The 15,164-nt window shown below is 45.3% G+C and overlaps 1 protein-coding gene across 6 annotated transcripts in view; it reads right to left on the bottom strand.

Annotated features, from left to right (window-relative positions):
• Positions 1–499: 499 nt before the first annotated feature.
• Positions 500–15,164, bottom strand: part of SATB2 (SATB homeobox 2) — a 139,238-nt gene continuing 124,573 nt past the window's right edge. For all 6 annotated transcript variants that reach the window (XM_030019009.2, XM_030019007.2, XM_030019006.2 and 3 more), the window contains one exon: positions 500–1,835. In XM_030019009.2, coding sequence (XP_029874869.1) covers positions 1,380–1,835 — 456 coding nt within the window. In that variant the 3' untranslated portion in view covers positions 500–1,379. The remainder of the gene's footprint in view (positions 1,836–15,164) is intronic.

Genomic DNA, 15,164 nt, shown 5'->3' on the forward strand with positions numbered 1-15,164 from the left:
CCTTCGACAGGGAGGCGGACGGGCGCGAAGGGCCTCGCGCGCCTGCAGCCCCCCGCAGCAGGGAGGCCGGGAAGCGCCCATGCCTCGGACGCCGCGCACTGGAGGTGGGCTGCAGCCCCCGGGGCCTGCGGCTGAAAACACTTCATTTCACCGGCACAAAACGCGTGACACGGAGGAAGCCCAGCTAAAACAGAAACACGGGGGAGGCTGGCGAGAAGGGCGAATGGAAGTCAGCAACGCAAATCCTCAGTCTGTCAGCAATTTACCTGGACAGGATTGTTGGGATTGTGGCATTTTGTGTCCTGATGTAACTTTACACTTGTGTGCGTGTGTGCGCGTGCGCGCGTGTGTTTCACCTCAGTATAAACAAAAAGCAACAAGAAGGAAGCTTATAAATGTTAAGATCTGAAACAGAGAACAGGTAAATAAAATCCACAGTAAAATGTGGTTCATAGTATGAATTCCATACATCAAATCTCAACACATTATCTTTCTTCTCTTTCTATAAAGACCTCGTTAATGGACAAGTCTTCTATGCACTGAATTTCAGTTTTAGTCATTCTGAATCCCATGAAAATTCATCTGTTCACTATGGAAAGGACTGTCTGGAGAGTGGAACATGCTGTATCCTTTTAAGTGTGCATTGTATTTAAAGTACTTTAACTTTACTAGTTTTCTTTTTAAGGTGCCCTGATTTGTTTTCCCATTTTCTCTCTTTTTTTCCTCTTTTCTTTTTTTGGCAGTGTTGATTTACGTCTTTAAATACATACCTCAAAAATTACCCATCAAGTTGCCAGATAGGAAGCCATATAATAATGAAAAAAAAAAAAATCAGGGATAAACATAGAAAATAAATAGGAATTCAAAAATAGTCACCACACCCTGAGAGCAGACGGCAGTTTATCAAAAAGCCAAAGCAACTCATTGTGAAGTGGTTTTAATACATAAACAAGTCTCATCTTTAAAGAACTCATTTCACAGTCTATACTTTCAGTTTGTAAAGTTCCGTCCCATGCAATTTTAATATATATATATTTTATGTAAATATATATATATACACACAAAGTTGTAAATTTTCCTTCATTGATTTCATAGGACTTTTTCTTCCCATTTACTTGCTAGATGTCCCTTTCATAAGTGCAAGATTAATGAAGGCATAATCCTATGTGATTACAATGATTACTTCAGTCAAACGTAGGAAGTGTAACACTCGAGTGTCTGTGTCAAGGCGATGTCTGATCGGGCAATGCTGAATTCGGTTTGCACATGGATCATGCGCAATGGAAACAAACAAACAAAAAGTAAAAGGAGAAAAAAATTAAAAATAAAAACAGAAAATCCTTGGATCAATGTATTGCTTTCCGCACTCCTATCTCACATTATCTCTGGTCGATGTCCGCTGGAGCCGCCTTGCTTTTGTCGGGGTTCTCCTCCTCAGGCTCCACTTTGTACATTTCCTCAGAGCCCTCCTCGCTGTCGTTCTCCTCCGACTCCGTCAGCAGCTCCTCATCCTTGTACTCTGCCACGTCAACCACCGTTCCCAAATGCTCTTTTAGCTTCCCGTGGTGCTTTACGTGGTAACGCTGGTTCTGGAAGAATTTGATGATGGTGTGTTTGGGGAGATCCAGCTGAGCAGAGAGGGTGTGGATGGCTTCCTGATCAGGGTAGAGACCCACATCGTGGATAAAGCTTTGAAGGATACCTAGAGCTTCCAAGGAGATCTTGGTACGGGATCTTGGCTTTTTGGCACAACTGTCCTCAGCAGGTGGAGGAGGAGCCTCTTCTCTAGGTGGGGAATTCTCCTTCGCAGGCTGGGACTGCTGTCTGTGCAGCACCTACAAGATCAAACAGACAGAGACTTCAAGTACGTGCTGACGGTGCCTGAGATAAGGGCACTTGTACAGGTCTTTACACAGGGTCTGCTTTGTTTTGGTGAAGAAAAGTGCTAATCGATATTCATTTTCCACTACCTTTCTCACCTGTAAGACAGCTCTACCCGTAACTACAGACTGAAAGGAGAAAGTGATATAAAAGGTAAATGATGTAAAATAAACATAAAACCACAAAATAAGTAAGAAATACAAAATGCAAGTAAAAAAAAGAAATATAAAATAGCCAAAATAAAAATTAAGTCAAAAGGTATTACAGTCTCGTGGCCATGATGACTGGCCAGCTGTCCCATCTCAGACAAGTCATTCTCCTGCTTTGCTCCTCTTCTCCCCCCTCCTTGTTTCCTCTCATCTTTTTAGGCCAGAGATTCTCACCGTTTCTACAAGATGCCAAGTACCGCAAAGGCCTAGTCACACGTGGGATTGTCAGGTGCTACTTTATCATGAATAATGATTTGGCATTAAAATGCATCACAGCTGCTTTATGGAAGAAAAAAATTAATAATAAAAGCACAGAGATTTGTTAAGATTTCCCTTCTATGAAGAGTGACATCGTAGTCAGTTCAGTTGCTTCACAAGAGCTGGCTTTTATGTGTCTCTTGAACAGATTTCTCTGTATTACATCTCTATTAATTTCACTAGTTGAGGAGTTCTGAGTTCAAATAATTATAGCCCTCCATTCTGAGAAACCCTCTGGGCAAACACGCTTTTCAGTCTTGTAACAGATTTTCACCAGCAGTATCTCCTTTTCGGCAAGTTCAAAGAAAGCATATGTAGCTCTTAGTCTTCCGAACAGCCACTTAAAATGACTAAGAAAGGGCCTTGTGCAGCCCTTATTCCAGGGGAAAAAATACCCGCTTGGAATTGTTAGAAATACAGAGGAGCTCCATATGCTTTCTTTAAAACCAAATCTATACAAGAGAGATTACCGGCAAAAATCCCCTACAGGATTGCGGGCTGTATTTGCCCAGAGGTTTCTTCAGATGCAGGGAAATAATTATTAGAACTCAATGCTACAGAGCTAACAAAATCAATATGGATAAATATTTCCTTCCACAAGTAAGAGGGAATTCTGGCTCTTCACCCAGGAAGAAAACATCTTTGATGCGAACTGTAACATCCAGAAAATCAACACTACATTAAAGCTCTCTAAAGGGAAAAAAATAAGGATGAATAACGGAAATGTGCTGAGAACTCGCACTGAATTTTACACATGTACTGAGCCCCCCGTAAAATGCTACACTAGTCAAGTTATTACCGCAAGAGGGAAGTCCGCTGTGGAATACCAGTCTGTTACGCAAATAAATAAAAAGGCCGCGTGCCAAAGAGCCCTTTATTCATTTCTTTCATCAAACGTTGCTGTCATAGTAATTTGTAACATCAGCGACCTCCGGTCACAGTTTTTGAAAAGCACATCGAAGTCCCCAGCCGCTGCCCACCGCACACGTGTGGCTGAGAGCCGAACCTGGAGGAGATGCTGTGAAAACGACCCGACCTGCAGCCTGGCCAAGGGATCGCCTTTCCTCCGCCGCACCTGACGGCACTCGGCCGGCCGAGAGGGGCTACGGCTCCAGCTGCTGCTCAGCACCGGTCGCAGAGGCAGGACCCGGCGCCACGTCCCCAGCGCCTCGACGAGCAGCGGGTGCGCGTGCGAGGGCGCGCACGTGCGGACACACGACTGCACGTCCCGCCGACTGCCGCGCCGGTCGCTGCTGCCGCCGCCGCGGAGCGATGCTCCTGACAGTGACGGAAAGTGCCCGAACAAGGAGGCAGCTTCAGGGCAGCTTCACGCTGTCAGCTAAAAGCAGGTGTCACCACCGGTGACAGGCAGGGCTTGCCACGCTCCTGGCAGAGCCGCTGGTGGGCAGAAGCGCTGCAAATGATTCTTGGTGCCAACAGATTCATTTTCCTCTCAAGCACGTAAATACTCAGGGCGTCATAGACGTGGAGCTAACCAAGGAGCTGGGGCACAGGAGAAACTCAAATGGAGATGACAGATATTCTGGTTTATGTTTTATTACATCTCTTGTAATAAAGGAGCATAATGTTCCAATGAACTGAATCGCTCAGCTGCTCTTTGAGGATTTCTTTTTTGTCCATGGATTGTTTTCAAAGAGAAGGACTGACGTTTCCAAACAGAGGGGTTACAGTCAAGGGCCGGATCCGTACCTACATCGGCAGGGAGCACTGAAAGCAGCAGAGCCGGGATCGCTGACACTAGCCGAGGACCCAGCCCCATAAATTCGTCACACAGCCCCTACCTACATTTATCTCCCCTCTTGTGCTCCCTGGTCCTGTCCCCTGACACTGTAAGGCCCAGAGCAGCCAAATAAAAAAGGGATTTAACACCACAAATAAACTGCCAGGGAATTTACAGACAGCATCATATGAAAAGCCTCAAGTAGCATTGCTAATCAGAAGCTGAATTCAAGTAGCAGCTAACAGAGATAGAAACACATCCAGAAAGAGTGTGAATTACTCAGTTCATTCTTGTTGGAGTTGGAAGTGGGCTTTTTTTCCCTTTTCAGTTGACAAATAGCATGAGAAACGATCCAGCCTGAGAAATGTTACAAGACTTCCAATCAAATATAATGATGAAAAAAATCCAACAATACAGGATCAGCAGCAGTAAAATGTTTAATTTGAAGGAGATGAAGAGACGCCTACAGCATCTATAAAGCAATCAACCAAAGAGAGGGCTGAGAGCGGGAGGGAAAGAATAATTTTACTTAACCCTTCCTTTTCTGGAGTGACCTCTCCATCCTCTCCAGAAGAGAAAACACATAGCCCAGGGGTTATCAGTGTAAAATATTAGAAAAATGTTGTATTTTATTTCACTTGCCATTTTCTTAAGTAATACAAAACCCTAAAGCTACTCTTATAACAGATAAATCTCATTATTTCACTAACTTTGGGGACTTGCTCTGGATTTCCAGCAGCATTAACAAAGGATTTCAGCGATGCAACATTTTTCAGCGACACAACATTACCCATATACAGAGAGATTGATAAATACACAGAATTTCCTTCAGGTTTAAGCTGTCATCACTTTTGTATTTCCTTCCGATAATATGGCCTATTTAATACAAAAGAACATGCTTTTCTATGGGAAACAGATCAACTGTTGAGGCACATGATACAATATGAGATCTAAATTACCTTTTTGTTAAGTATTTGCTTTGAACTACATTTGTAAAACACGCTGGTCGATTTGGGCAATTTGCTTACTTCATGTCTGGCTCTGCATGCCGCAGCCTCAGAGAGGAAACTAACCATTTTTGGCAGTTCCAGATTTTCAGATTTTGGGTCATTATTATGCTCTTAAATCTGCGGGTAAAATTTCCACCAGCTTCACGCACTGTTGTGCACACCCTGCCGTAACACTGCGGTTTTTGGGTCAGTGCTGCTCCGCTTCTGTACTGTAAAGAAGGAAACCCCGGTGATCTTCCGTGATTAAGTACAGGCTGCAGTGCATCTTCCAGTGCAGATAAACCCCCCAAATGATGGTGTGACCCCTACCACAAAACACCACACGTATGGTGGGCTTCAGAGAGAAGGGATAAAAATGATGGCCATGCTCAGCTTTCCTTTTCCCAAGAAAGCTGGCGCTGGGCTCGGAAGGGTGCCCCTCCCGGCATAGGTGCACCGTGCCCCCCATTCCCACTCCCCTCTCCTTCCTCCGTGCCCTTCCCCACCGCTCCCCAGCCACAGGCAGGGCAGCCTCCTCCTCCTCCTCCACAGCCACCACCATCTGCAGCTGACTTCCCTTCCCTTCCCCTCCCTCCCTCCCTCCTCACTGACTGCCCATCTACTTTCAAATCAAATGTGAAGATATAGATTTCCTTCCATGCCCACAGGACTTATTTTTTCCATCCCTTCAAGAGATTTCATTTTTAAACTGTACAGGCATGGTTGCCTTCTCAGCGTTTCAGAACAGAGCAGCTTTGGAAGATGCTGCTTTATGAAGGTTCATCCAGGTAGACTTTAACCTCACAAACTCACTTTTCCAAACAAATTAACCAGCCCTGGTAGAAAACTTGCAAGAAAACAACTATGATGGAAGTTGACTTTTAAAGATAAAGTGACTGGTCTTGAATCACACTGTACTACAATATGATTTGAAGGCCACAATGAAAACCAGCTGGAAGCCATGTGTAAAATATAATAGTACATGCCTACAGGGAAGGAAGTGAGATATTGAATGATTAAGTTTAGGAGAGTATATAATGTAGTGTATCATTACGGAGTGATCAGGATTACTTGTAATAAGCTAAGGGTTTGTGGTCTTTCTAAAATCTAAAGCCAAGAATTATTGGGGGGGAGGGATCACTGCACTGTTTTACACGTATCTGCTCCCCACATCTCAGGACGCTCCCGCAGGAGAAACCTGACTCTGGCAGACCGGGACAGATGCGTTCCCACCGAAAAGAGAGGTGAGCGAACCTAAACTGAATGATGAACGTCAGGTAATTGCAGTCTGTGTCTGCACTGTATTTAATTTTGGCTGGATTCACTACCCCACTGATGTTCGTTTCCATTTCCACCCACTTTCTAGCTAGAACTAGACACATGAAAATGGTGAGTCGCTAAGGGGAGCCAAGCAGGATGCTTGAGTGGGATACACACATGCACTTGGGCACCAACTGCAGTGAGGCACTGGCTGACCACACTCGCTCCATGAAATGCCACCTTTCCTTGCCTCAAGAGCTGCTGGAGCAGATTAGAAACAGGAACTGCCTTTCTACATGAAAACCCTAAGCTCTTGTGTTTCGTCACGTGGTTCTGCTCTTCCCTTTGCAGACTGCATTAGTCATGTGTGCTCCCTTCCAACGGGTTTTGCTGAGATGATGAGGTGCCCCTTACCACAAGAAACACCAAAAACGTTATGTTCTTGGAAGACAAGACTGTGCATTTGCAACAGAGACCCTGCCCTTGTCGAGCAGACACCGCCTTCCTCTGTGCACGGACAGAGCAAGCACTGACAGGTACCTCAAGTAGCATGTGCTGGCCAGTACCAATTCTCATAACCCAAACCCACAAGGAGCAAAGTTGAATGGACTGGCCTTCTCTTCGCCAGGGGAGGTTTAGATTGGATATTAGGAAAAATTTCTTCACTGAAAGGGTCATCGAACATTGAAACAGGCTGCCCAGGGAAGTGGTGGAGTCACCATCCCTGGAGGTATTTAAAAGATGTATAGATGTGGTGCTTAGTGGTTTAGTGGTGGACTTGGCAGTGTTAGGTTTATGGTTGGACTCTATGATCTCAAAGGTCTTTTCCAACCTAAATGATTCTATGATTCTATTCTCCACAGTGGGAAGGGGTCTCACCTTTTAGTTTTCCTTCACATTTACATTGTTCTCATAGCCAGCCATAACACTGCATCGCACCAAGGACTTTTATGCCAAAGAGAGCAAGTTTTTAGCCTGCTTAAGGAGCCCAAAATAAAAGCCAGAGAGAATGCACACACATTACAAAATGTGGGGTCAGTACCTCTGTTTGGTACATCTAACACCGGTCATCTATTACATCCCTTACAAGCATTGAAGGCCAGTCAGCATGATTTGCCACCAGTTTGACTCAATGCAAAAACGGATTCACCAGGTACTTCACGTAAGCAAGCCTGTTGGAAAAGCTCCTTCTCAATGACTAGCTGAAGTCAAAGGGAGGGTGGAGGACACGCCTAAACAAGGTGTTCAGGTGCATTTTACTGAGACCTGTAGCTGGAATTTGCAACACTTCGTGGCTGCAAGCCGAGAGCTCCCAGGCAGTGCCTAGCTATCCTGTTAAGAGTTTACTTGAGAGACAACCTCCATCACCTTGCAAAGAAGTCTTATACCTAGAAGGAGGCACTGTCCCTCTTAGCAGATCTTACAGGAATAATCTGTGAGAGATTATCTATGCAAACAAACAGCCTTATACTCCCTACCCCCATTCTCTCTTTCTTCATATACAGAAACGTGCAAGAAGAGAACAGAGCAAGCTGCTGCCATAAACAGGCTTGCACCCTGATAGCCTCCCAGTCCGGGGCTCAGAGGGCTAAGAGCATTAATTAGACACAATCACTGTGCCAAGACACTTTACAGGTTTCCTAGGAATGTCTGTACAAGAAACTATAGCAGAAGTTACAATTTGCACCTGTGTTCCTTTTTTTCCTCTCAAAAATGTGGTTGTTAGACTACTCTTTTTTTTTTTTCCCTTGCAAAAATACATTCATTTGGGTAAACACTGCGGCACTAGTCGCAGCTCCAAATGAAGTATTTTCTTTGGGTTCATTCTCACAGTGGTGATTTCACACCTTGACACCATAAAGCTGTGTTAAAGACTGTGGTTTAGTTTCCTTGCTTTTCTTGGATTATACAGTATCCTAAGGTCAAAACTCAGGAAAATCCGAAACTGTTATTAAAAAAGAAAAAGTATCTATGAAGTGATGACAAATTGCAGACTACAGGTGTTAGATTACATTTTGACTCCAGGCAGGTTTAATATACTTTAGTTTCCTTTTACAATTGCCCTTAGCAGGTACTGTTATCGGTAAGGGATTTAAAAAAATATATGGTACTCAATAAAAGAAGACCGTGTCAAAAGAAATCAATATGAGCGTGCAAAATGGTAGGAAGTCTGACATGGATAAATATGTTCACTTTCATCTAACTTCAGCCTGAGCTTCTTTTAATTTTAGCTCAAATGCTAGCCACACATCCTGTGCGTTTTCCAACGCAGCTTAGTAATTGCTTCACGTGAGTAAACACCATTATTAGAGATAATTATAATACATGTTTGTGATATGATGTACCCCGTCTCATGCATGCCGGATCACACCAGCCAACTAGAGCTGGTGGCTACAACAACTTGTAACCCAGCAGCCCTGGGTCCTATTGAGCTGCAAAGACAAAGCAGTCACGCAGTAAAAAAAATCCCCCAAATATTCCGGCCTTTCCTATCACCCTTCATCTGCTACTGACCACCACCGTAGCCAGAATATTGGATCACACAAACCCTGTGTCCTGAATCTCTCAGGTCTGAGGTACGAGTCACTCTCTGAGCCACGCAAAAGGGGAGTCAGGGAGAACTGTGAGGAGAGAAATGAGTTCCACAGGGAACCCAAAGTCAAAGGCAAGTTTGATTTCCAGGCTGGAATGTGAGCTGGTTGAAGTGATTCATTTCAACATCTTTGGAGCACACTTGCCACATGCTTCCCTTTGCTCTAAGGCGGTCGCCTTGCTTAAGGCAGGAAATAGGCAGTGATCTGAAAACATGGGAAGACACTGAACAAACACCCAGTCTCTGAAATAGCGGCCCCATCCTGCAATTCTTCTCCAGGACCAAACCGTCAAAAATGGTCAAAAAGGTGACAAAAAAGACAACAGGAAGAAAAACAAATAGCAAAAAATTACAGAACTTTCAGTTGTGCATTGCTTTTGCCATCCCACGCAAAGTGATAAGCAGAAGCATTAGCAAAACGCAATTAATCTTGACTTGAAGGCAGGGGGAAGGTGTCTCGTCTCCCTTCCCCCCCCCGCCCCTCCCGGCACACACTGCTCCCATTAATGCTAACAGGAGCTTAGCATGCATCAAAGAGCAAATACACCACAAAACATTTTTAAGAGCTATCATCACTGGAGATAAAATATAAATTACAGCCTGATTACACTGTGCTGCCAAGAGGCTACATGTGCAGTGTAGTTTGCAGTGACAACTGGAGATGACCAGATAACTTTTGGACAGGTCTAAGGTTACTGTAAAACATCTGTGCGGAGGAATCATTCCTTGTCTTTGCTTTCCTTTCAAGAAGCCGTGGCACTGCTGTCTGCACAGTTGTTTGAAGAATGTTTACAAATCAGCTTGACAAAGAGAAAAAAAATTTCTGCCATCACTTGACCACAATCATGATCTTATTCTTCAGTAATGCGTGGTTTATTTCCCTTTCCTGATCTCTGTTAATAGACAGCACGTGCCTACACAATAGCCACTATTTTGTCTGTATAATGTTAAAAAAATAAATCACAAAACTCTGACAATGCAGAGCAGTGTCCCGGTGTTTCCTGGGGTAACTGCTCTCCCTTGAACGCTAACTCAACTCTTCCCACAAAAGCACAGGCACAACTTTCATTGCTGTGCAAGTGCCTGAGAACTGGCTGATTTTATGGGGCAGCATAAATGAGCTCATGCTGATGAACGTTAGTGGATTAGCTCTGAACATCCCATCTTTGGCTGGTTTGAGCCAGATTCTTAGGTTTACTGCATCGTAACTGTGGCCAGCAGTGGATATCCCTTTCTCAAATACCTAGCTGCAGCCTGTGAGGGTTGTCAGCAACTACTCTTCAGCCCGCAGGTGGAGCCGGCACGTACCTACTGTATAAATACGCAAGAGGCCAGATTCATTCCGGCTTCTGCTGGCACAAACCAGGGTGCTGGTGACAGAGAGGCCGATGCAGCCAGGAAGCGTTGCACAACGCCGCTGCAGACTCTCTCCTGAAGGCATCGGTGATGGATGGCTCCATTGTCTGGGGATGGGGCATGGCCAGCACAGCTGGCATGGGGGCTGGCTTGCTGCATCCCCCGGCAGGCAGGCAGGACTCTGCCGGCCTCGAAGAAGCCATGCAAGCCTCTCCTGCCTGTTACCTGCGGTAGCATGCTGGTTTTGGCTGGGGTAGAGTTAATTTTCTTCATAGCAGCTAGTCTGGGGCTGTGTTTTGGATTTGTGCTGAAAACAGTGTTGATAACACAGGGATGTTTTCCTTATTGCTGAGCAGTGCTCACACAGAGCCAAGGCCTCTTCTGCTTCTCACACCATCCCACTGGTGAGTAGGCTGGGGGTGCACAAGAAACTGGGAGGGGACACGGCTGGGACAGCTGACCCCAACTGACCAGAGGGATATCCCAGACCATACGGCATCATGCTCAGCATATAAAGCTGGGAGAAGAGGAAGGAAGGGGGGGACATTTGGAGTGATGGCATTTGTCTTCCCAAGTAACCATTAACATGTGATGGAGCCCTGCTTTCCTGGAGATGGCTGAACACCTGCCTGCCCATGGGAAGTGGTGAATGAACTGCTTGCTCTGCTTTGCTTGCGTGCGCAGCTTTTGCTTTACCTATTAAACTGTCTTTATCCCAACCCACGAGTTTTCTCACTTATACTCTTCTGATTCTCTCCCCCGTCCCACCGGGGGGAAGTGAGCGAGCGGCTGTGTGGGGCTTAGTTGCTGGCTGGGGTTAAACCACGACAGGTAGCAAGGCAGCCTTCCCCACAAGGGAAAAAGAAACAGCCCTGTAAAGGCTCACCCTGCCCTTCTGCATGGTCATGCTAACTGGAGTCCCACTCAAGTGGGACTTTCAACATCTGTGCACACATCAAGGGCCACAAAACCTTCCAGTTTACACTTACCTTCTTCAAAACGAGACCATGAGCTTTGTGGGCCTCCGACTGGGCTCTTCGTGCTTCGTCTTGCAGCCCTAGCAAGGCTCTCCAGGGTGCTATGGCGTGCAGAGCCCTGCTCGGCAGTTTCCAAATAGAGCCTGAGCTTGGTTGTGGCTGGAGGGAGGGTCTGTCAAAGATTTCGGATCAATTCTGAGTTTCCCCATCCCAACCCTGCTAATCCTAATGAGGAGCTGGCAGAATGCCACAGGAACCAAGGAAGCAACAAAAGGCTTTTTGGTTTGCTTTTCTGCAGACAAAATACTTCTGGTATCCTCTACACTTTCTTGTTTAATTAACACTACACATGTTCTCCTTTTCTTTCGAAAATCAGAAGAGTATTTGTGGGGAGTGTGAGCAAGATCTTCCCTGACAAGCCCCAACCTAGAGCCATGCTTAAGGTCAAGCTCTAAACCCCTAACTATGGTGGCACGAATGGCACCACTATAATCATGTTGTTTTCCAGTTACTCAGATCAGGAGTAGGCATTGCATTATTTCAGGAAGGATATGTTTGGATTAGACACTGGCTTCTGCTGGGGGGGGGGGGGGTAATTATTTGTCCCATCGAACTGTTTTAGGTCCTTACAGATGGCTATTTGGGGTTCCAGGAATACCCAACTGTACTGCTAATTTTTACAATGGGGGCAGTTAGAAGTCAGGAGAACCTGACTGTTATGGTTAGTGAAAATAGTAGATTTGTGCTGATAAAACACTACTCAGCATGTTTTTTGCTTTCTAGACGTAACCACCAATGCACTTAATAACAGGACTGGAGCAAACTATACTGTGTGAATCAAACACATAAAAGTATAAATATGCCTTTTTTTAGAAAGCAAGTCTTAAAAAGTGCATTATAATCAACTACCATGGTAAAAGCAAAATATCCAGCATTACCACACACGCTACTGGCATAATGAGCTTTATTATACCCTTAGCTTGAAACTGGGTAAATAAAAATCAAATGACCAAAGTACAGTCTCCCGCACAGATTAGGGCACTGAGGACAGGAGGCCTCAGACAATTAGATCTAAAATCCTTTGTCTTCCCGATTATACTCTGGAAAAGGTGGGCACATCCGGAAGACTGAGGCAGCTATGCTGGTGCTACTGCTCTCTGTGTCTCACTACTCTGACCTGTACCTGTTTTACACATTCTGGATGCTGGAAGAAAAAGGCTTTATAGAAAGTAAACAGCACCTCCAGTTTATATTGACAGTACTAGAAAATATGCAGCTGGGGGAAAAAAAGGTATTTTATTCATTTTTTAAAAAATGGTTTAATATATGGCCGGCGAGGCAGTATTAGGACAAAGCAGAGGATGACACTGTTACGGCCCTGGGATCCATCCCTGGCTTTGCTGCTGCCTGCTGTGGGGAGCTCCGTGGACCGCTCAGCCCGTGGCTGGCTACACACACATTATCGCAGGGGTAAGCTCACACTTAACACAAGCCTGCAGCTGCTGTAGATCTGTGTGCAAGGAGCCCCAGGCTTTTGCTAGAAATGCAAAACATCGTTCGTTGCTTCATTAAGATTAGAATTGTGTGGCATTTTTCAGTCAAAAATCATTCCTTCAGTCAAAAATGTTGACTGAGTGACATCAAAGTATTGCCTAAATAAAGTCTACTTTGCCAAGCTGTTTGCCTGGGGCAGCGGCGGGAGGGGGTGGATATTCTGAAAAAGTTCAAGCAGTTGTTTAGGCATTTTTCATGAAACAGCATATTCTGGTTGCTTTTATTCAGAACAACTTTTGCTCTTCTAATTCTTCCTATTTTCCTTTAAAGCATTATGTTCCTCTAAACTGCTGCAAACCTTTTTTTTTTCCAATTTTAACTGAAAATAATAATTTAAAAAGCACCACTATAGTTTTTTTCTTTCAGTATTTCAGAAATGTCAGCAACCCCTTAAACTCAGCTCAAGCACTTCTATAGCTCTAGGCTGTACCACCCAAGGAACAGAAGCTCATAGCCATCTATCTACCCACTTACCTCCTTCACTGTCATATTTACAAAGGGTTGTACTGATGGGAGCTCTGAAAGAATGAAATGTAATGCAGTTTATAAAAGGAGCTGGACGTGAATCTTTCCTATCTCAAAATCCAATAAAGCTTATGATTTTTATTGCATCTGGGAGTCCTTTGGTCTATGTAATACTGATTAAGAGCTTGGCCAGTAAGTTTGATAAAACCAGAAAGTACTTTCGAATATATTCTGGCCAGAGACACCTGGGAGTGAAGCCTGCATGTTACAGCTGATGGCCCCAGGGGCACACATGTACCCCGGGACTTCTTCCTTGGTTCTGTTCCATCTTGCCATGGTTTTGTTCCATTCTCTCCAGAAAGAAGGACTCCAAGCCTCTCTTATCCTTGAATCTTCCCAGAAAGGAGGCATCATCTCAAAACTATTCCCCCTCACCTTTCCAACATGCATGAACCCCCAAAATTTACAACCTGCTTCAGTCAGGGCTCTGGACTGGACTTCAATGGATCCCAAACACAGCAACGCAGCATTCTTACTGTTGATCTCATTTAAACAAGGGAACACCAGGAATACCATTACTCCAAGACAGCAATGCTTCCCCGGTGCTAATCAGGCCATTAAAAAGCCATAAGCAGTTTGACGCAGAGGGACAAAGACAACCACAGAAATGAATCAAAACCAGGGAAAAATTAGACATTAAAAGTAATAATACTCCTTTCAGCAAACCACAGTCTGAATGCATGATAAGTGGCTAAAAGACACAATAACTGCAAGTTCTAGAGACAAAAAAATGTCTCCTGACTGAATGAAATGTAAATTAAACTCGCCCTGGTACAGAAGCATCTCCTTCACAGGGCAGTACTCGCTGCCATTGGGAAATGCAGACCCGTCTGCTGCAAACGAGGGCTGCCACAGCTGACCCTCCCTGATCTCGCTTAAGGAAAACACACACACTCAAAGTCAACAGTTGGAGGGAAAGGAAGAAAAACCCAGACGCGGCAGACTTGCTAGAAGAGATTTCACTGGAGGTTCCCTCCCCAAATAAGCAGATGGTTTCCAGTTAGTCAGGGTCAGGGCCTGCCCGTGTGGTTTCCTGCCTGCTTGCCTTTGTAGCTTATCTAGATCTCATCAAGATACGCAGTCTGAAAAAATTAGAATGGCTAAGTACAGAAATTAGGGAAACTGAATACAAACGAGCCTTGGTTTGCACTTGCGCAGGCGAGCAGGGGAATCTGTGCCGCGGGTGGGGTGAACGCAGCCACGCGGACCCCTCTGCCGGGGCAGCCGCGTCCGGCTGCGGCACATCTCATCCGCACAGGCCGCGTCAGCGCCGCGGTGCCTGCCCAGGCACCACAGCCGCGCCTAACTGTACCCAAAACACTCTGGAAAACAGCTCAGCTGCTTTGAAAATAGCCCTGGCACCAGTTTACAGCCCTGCCTGCTTTAACGGTGGTGTCGGTGCCCACCGGCAGGCCAGCTCCACGGCGTATCCCTGTCCACGGTCGCAGCCCTCAGACACGCAGTGCACGTCTACTTGTTTTGCAAAGCTCCGGGCAGAGCCTTGCCCTCGCAATGCTGTGCATGGGAGCAAAGCAAAAATCCGACCGGGAACGTATGCACAAGCTACCACGTGGAAAGGGCATTCTCAAATTAAACCCTGAAACCCAGATGAGATCTGAGCGAAGGACAGTTTCACTTAAAAGAAATCTCTGAGGTCAACCAGCAATTAACTGAAAGGTTCTGATTGAATACGCTATTGACTGCGCTCACATCAGACAGCTTCCTGTTTATTATACCTTATGGGCTGTCTAGGTGCCAAGACATTAAACTGTCAATAATCTATTAATACTAAACAGCTCCTCCCTCCTTACTCCCCCATGC

The sequence above is a fragment of the Aquila chrysaetos genome, chromosome 6, assembly GCF_900496995.4.
Source record: "Aquila chrysaetos chrysaetos chromosome 6, bAquChr1.4, whole genome shotgun sequence".
Lineage (NCBI taxonomy): Eukaryota > Metazoa > Chordata > Aves > Accipitriformes > Accipitridae > Aquila > Aquila chrysaetos.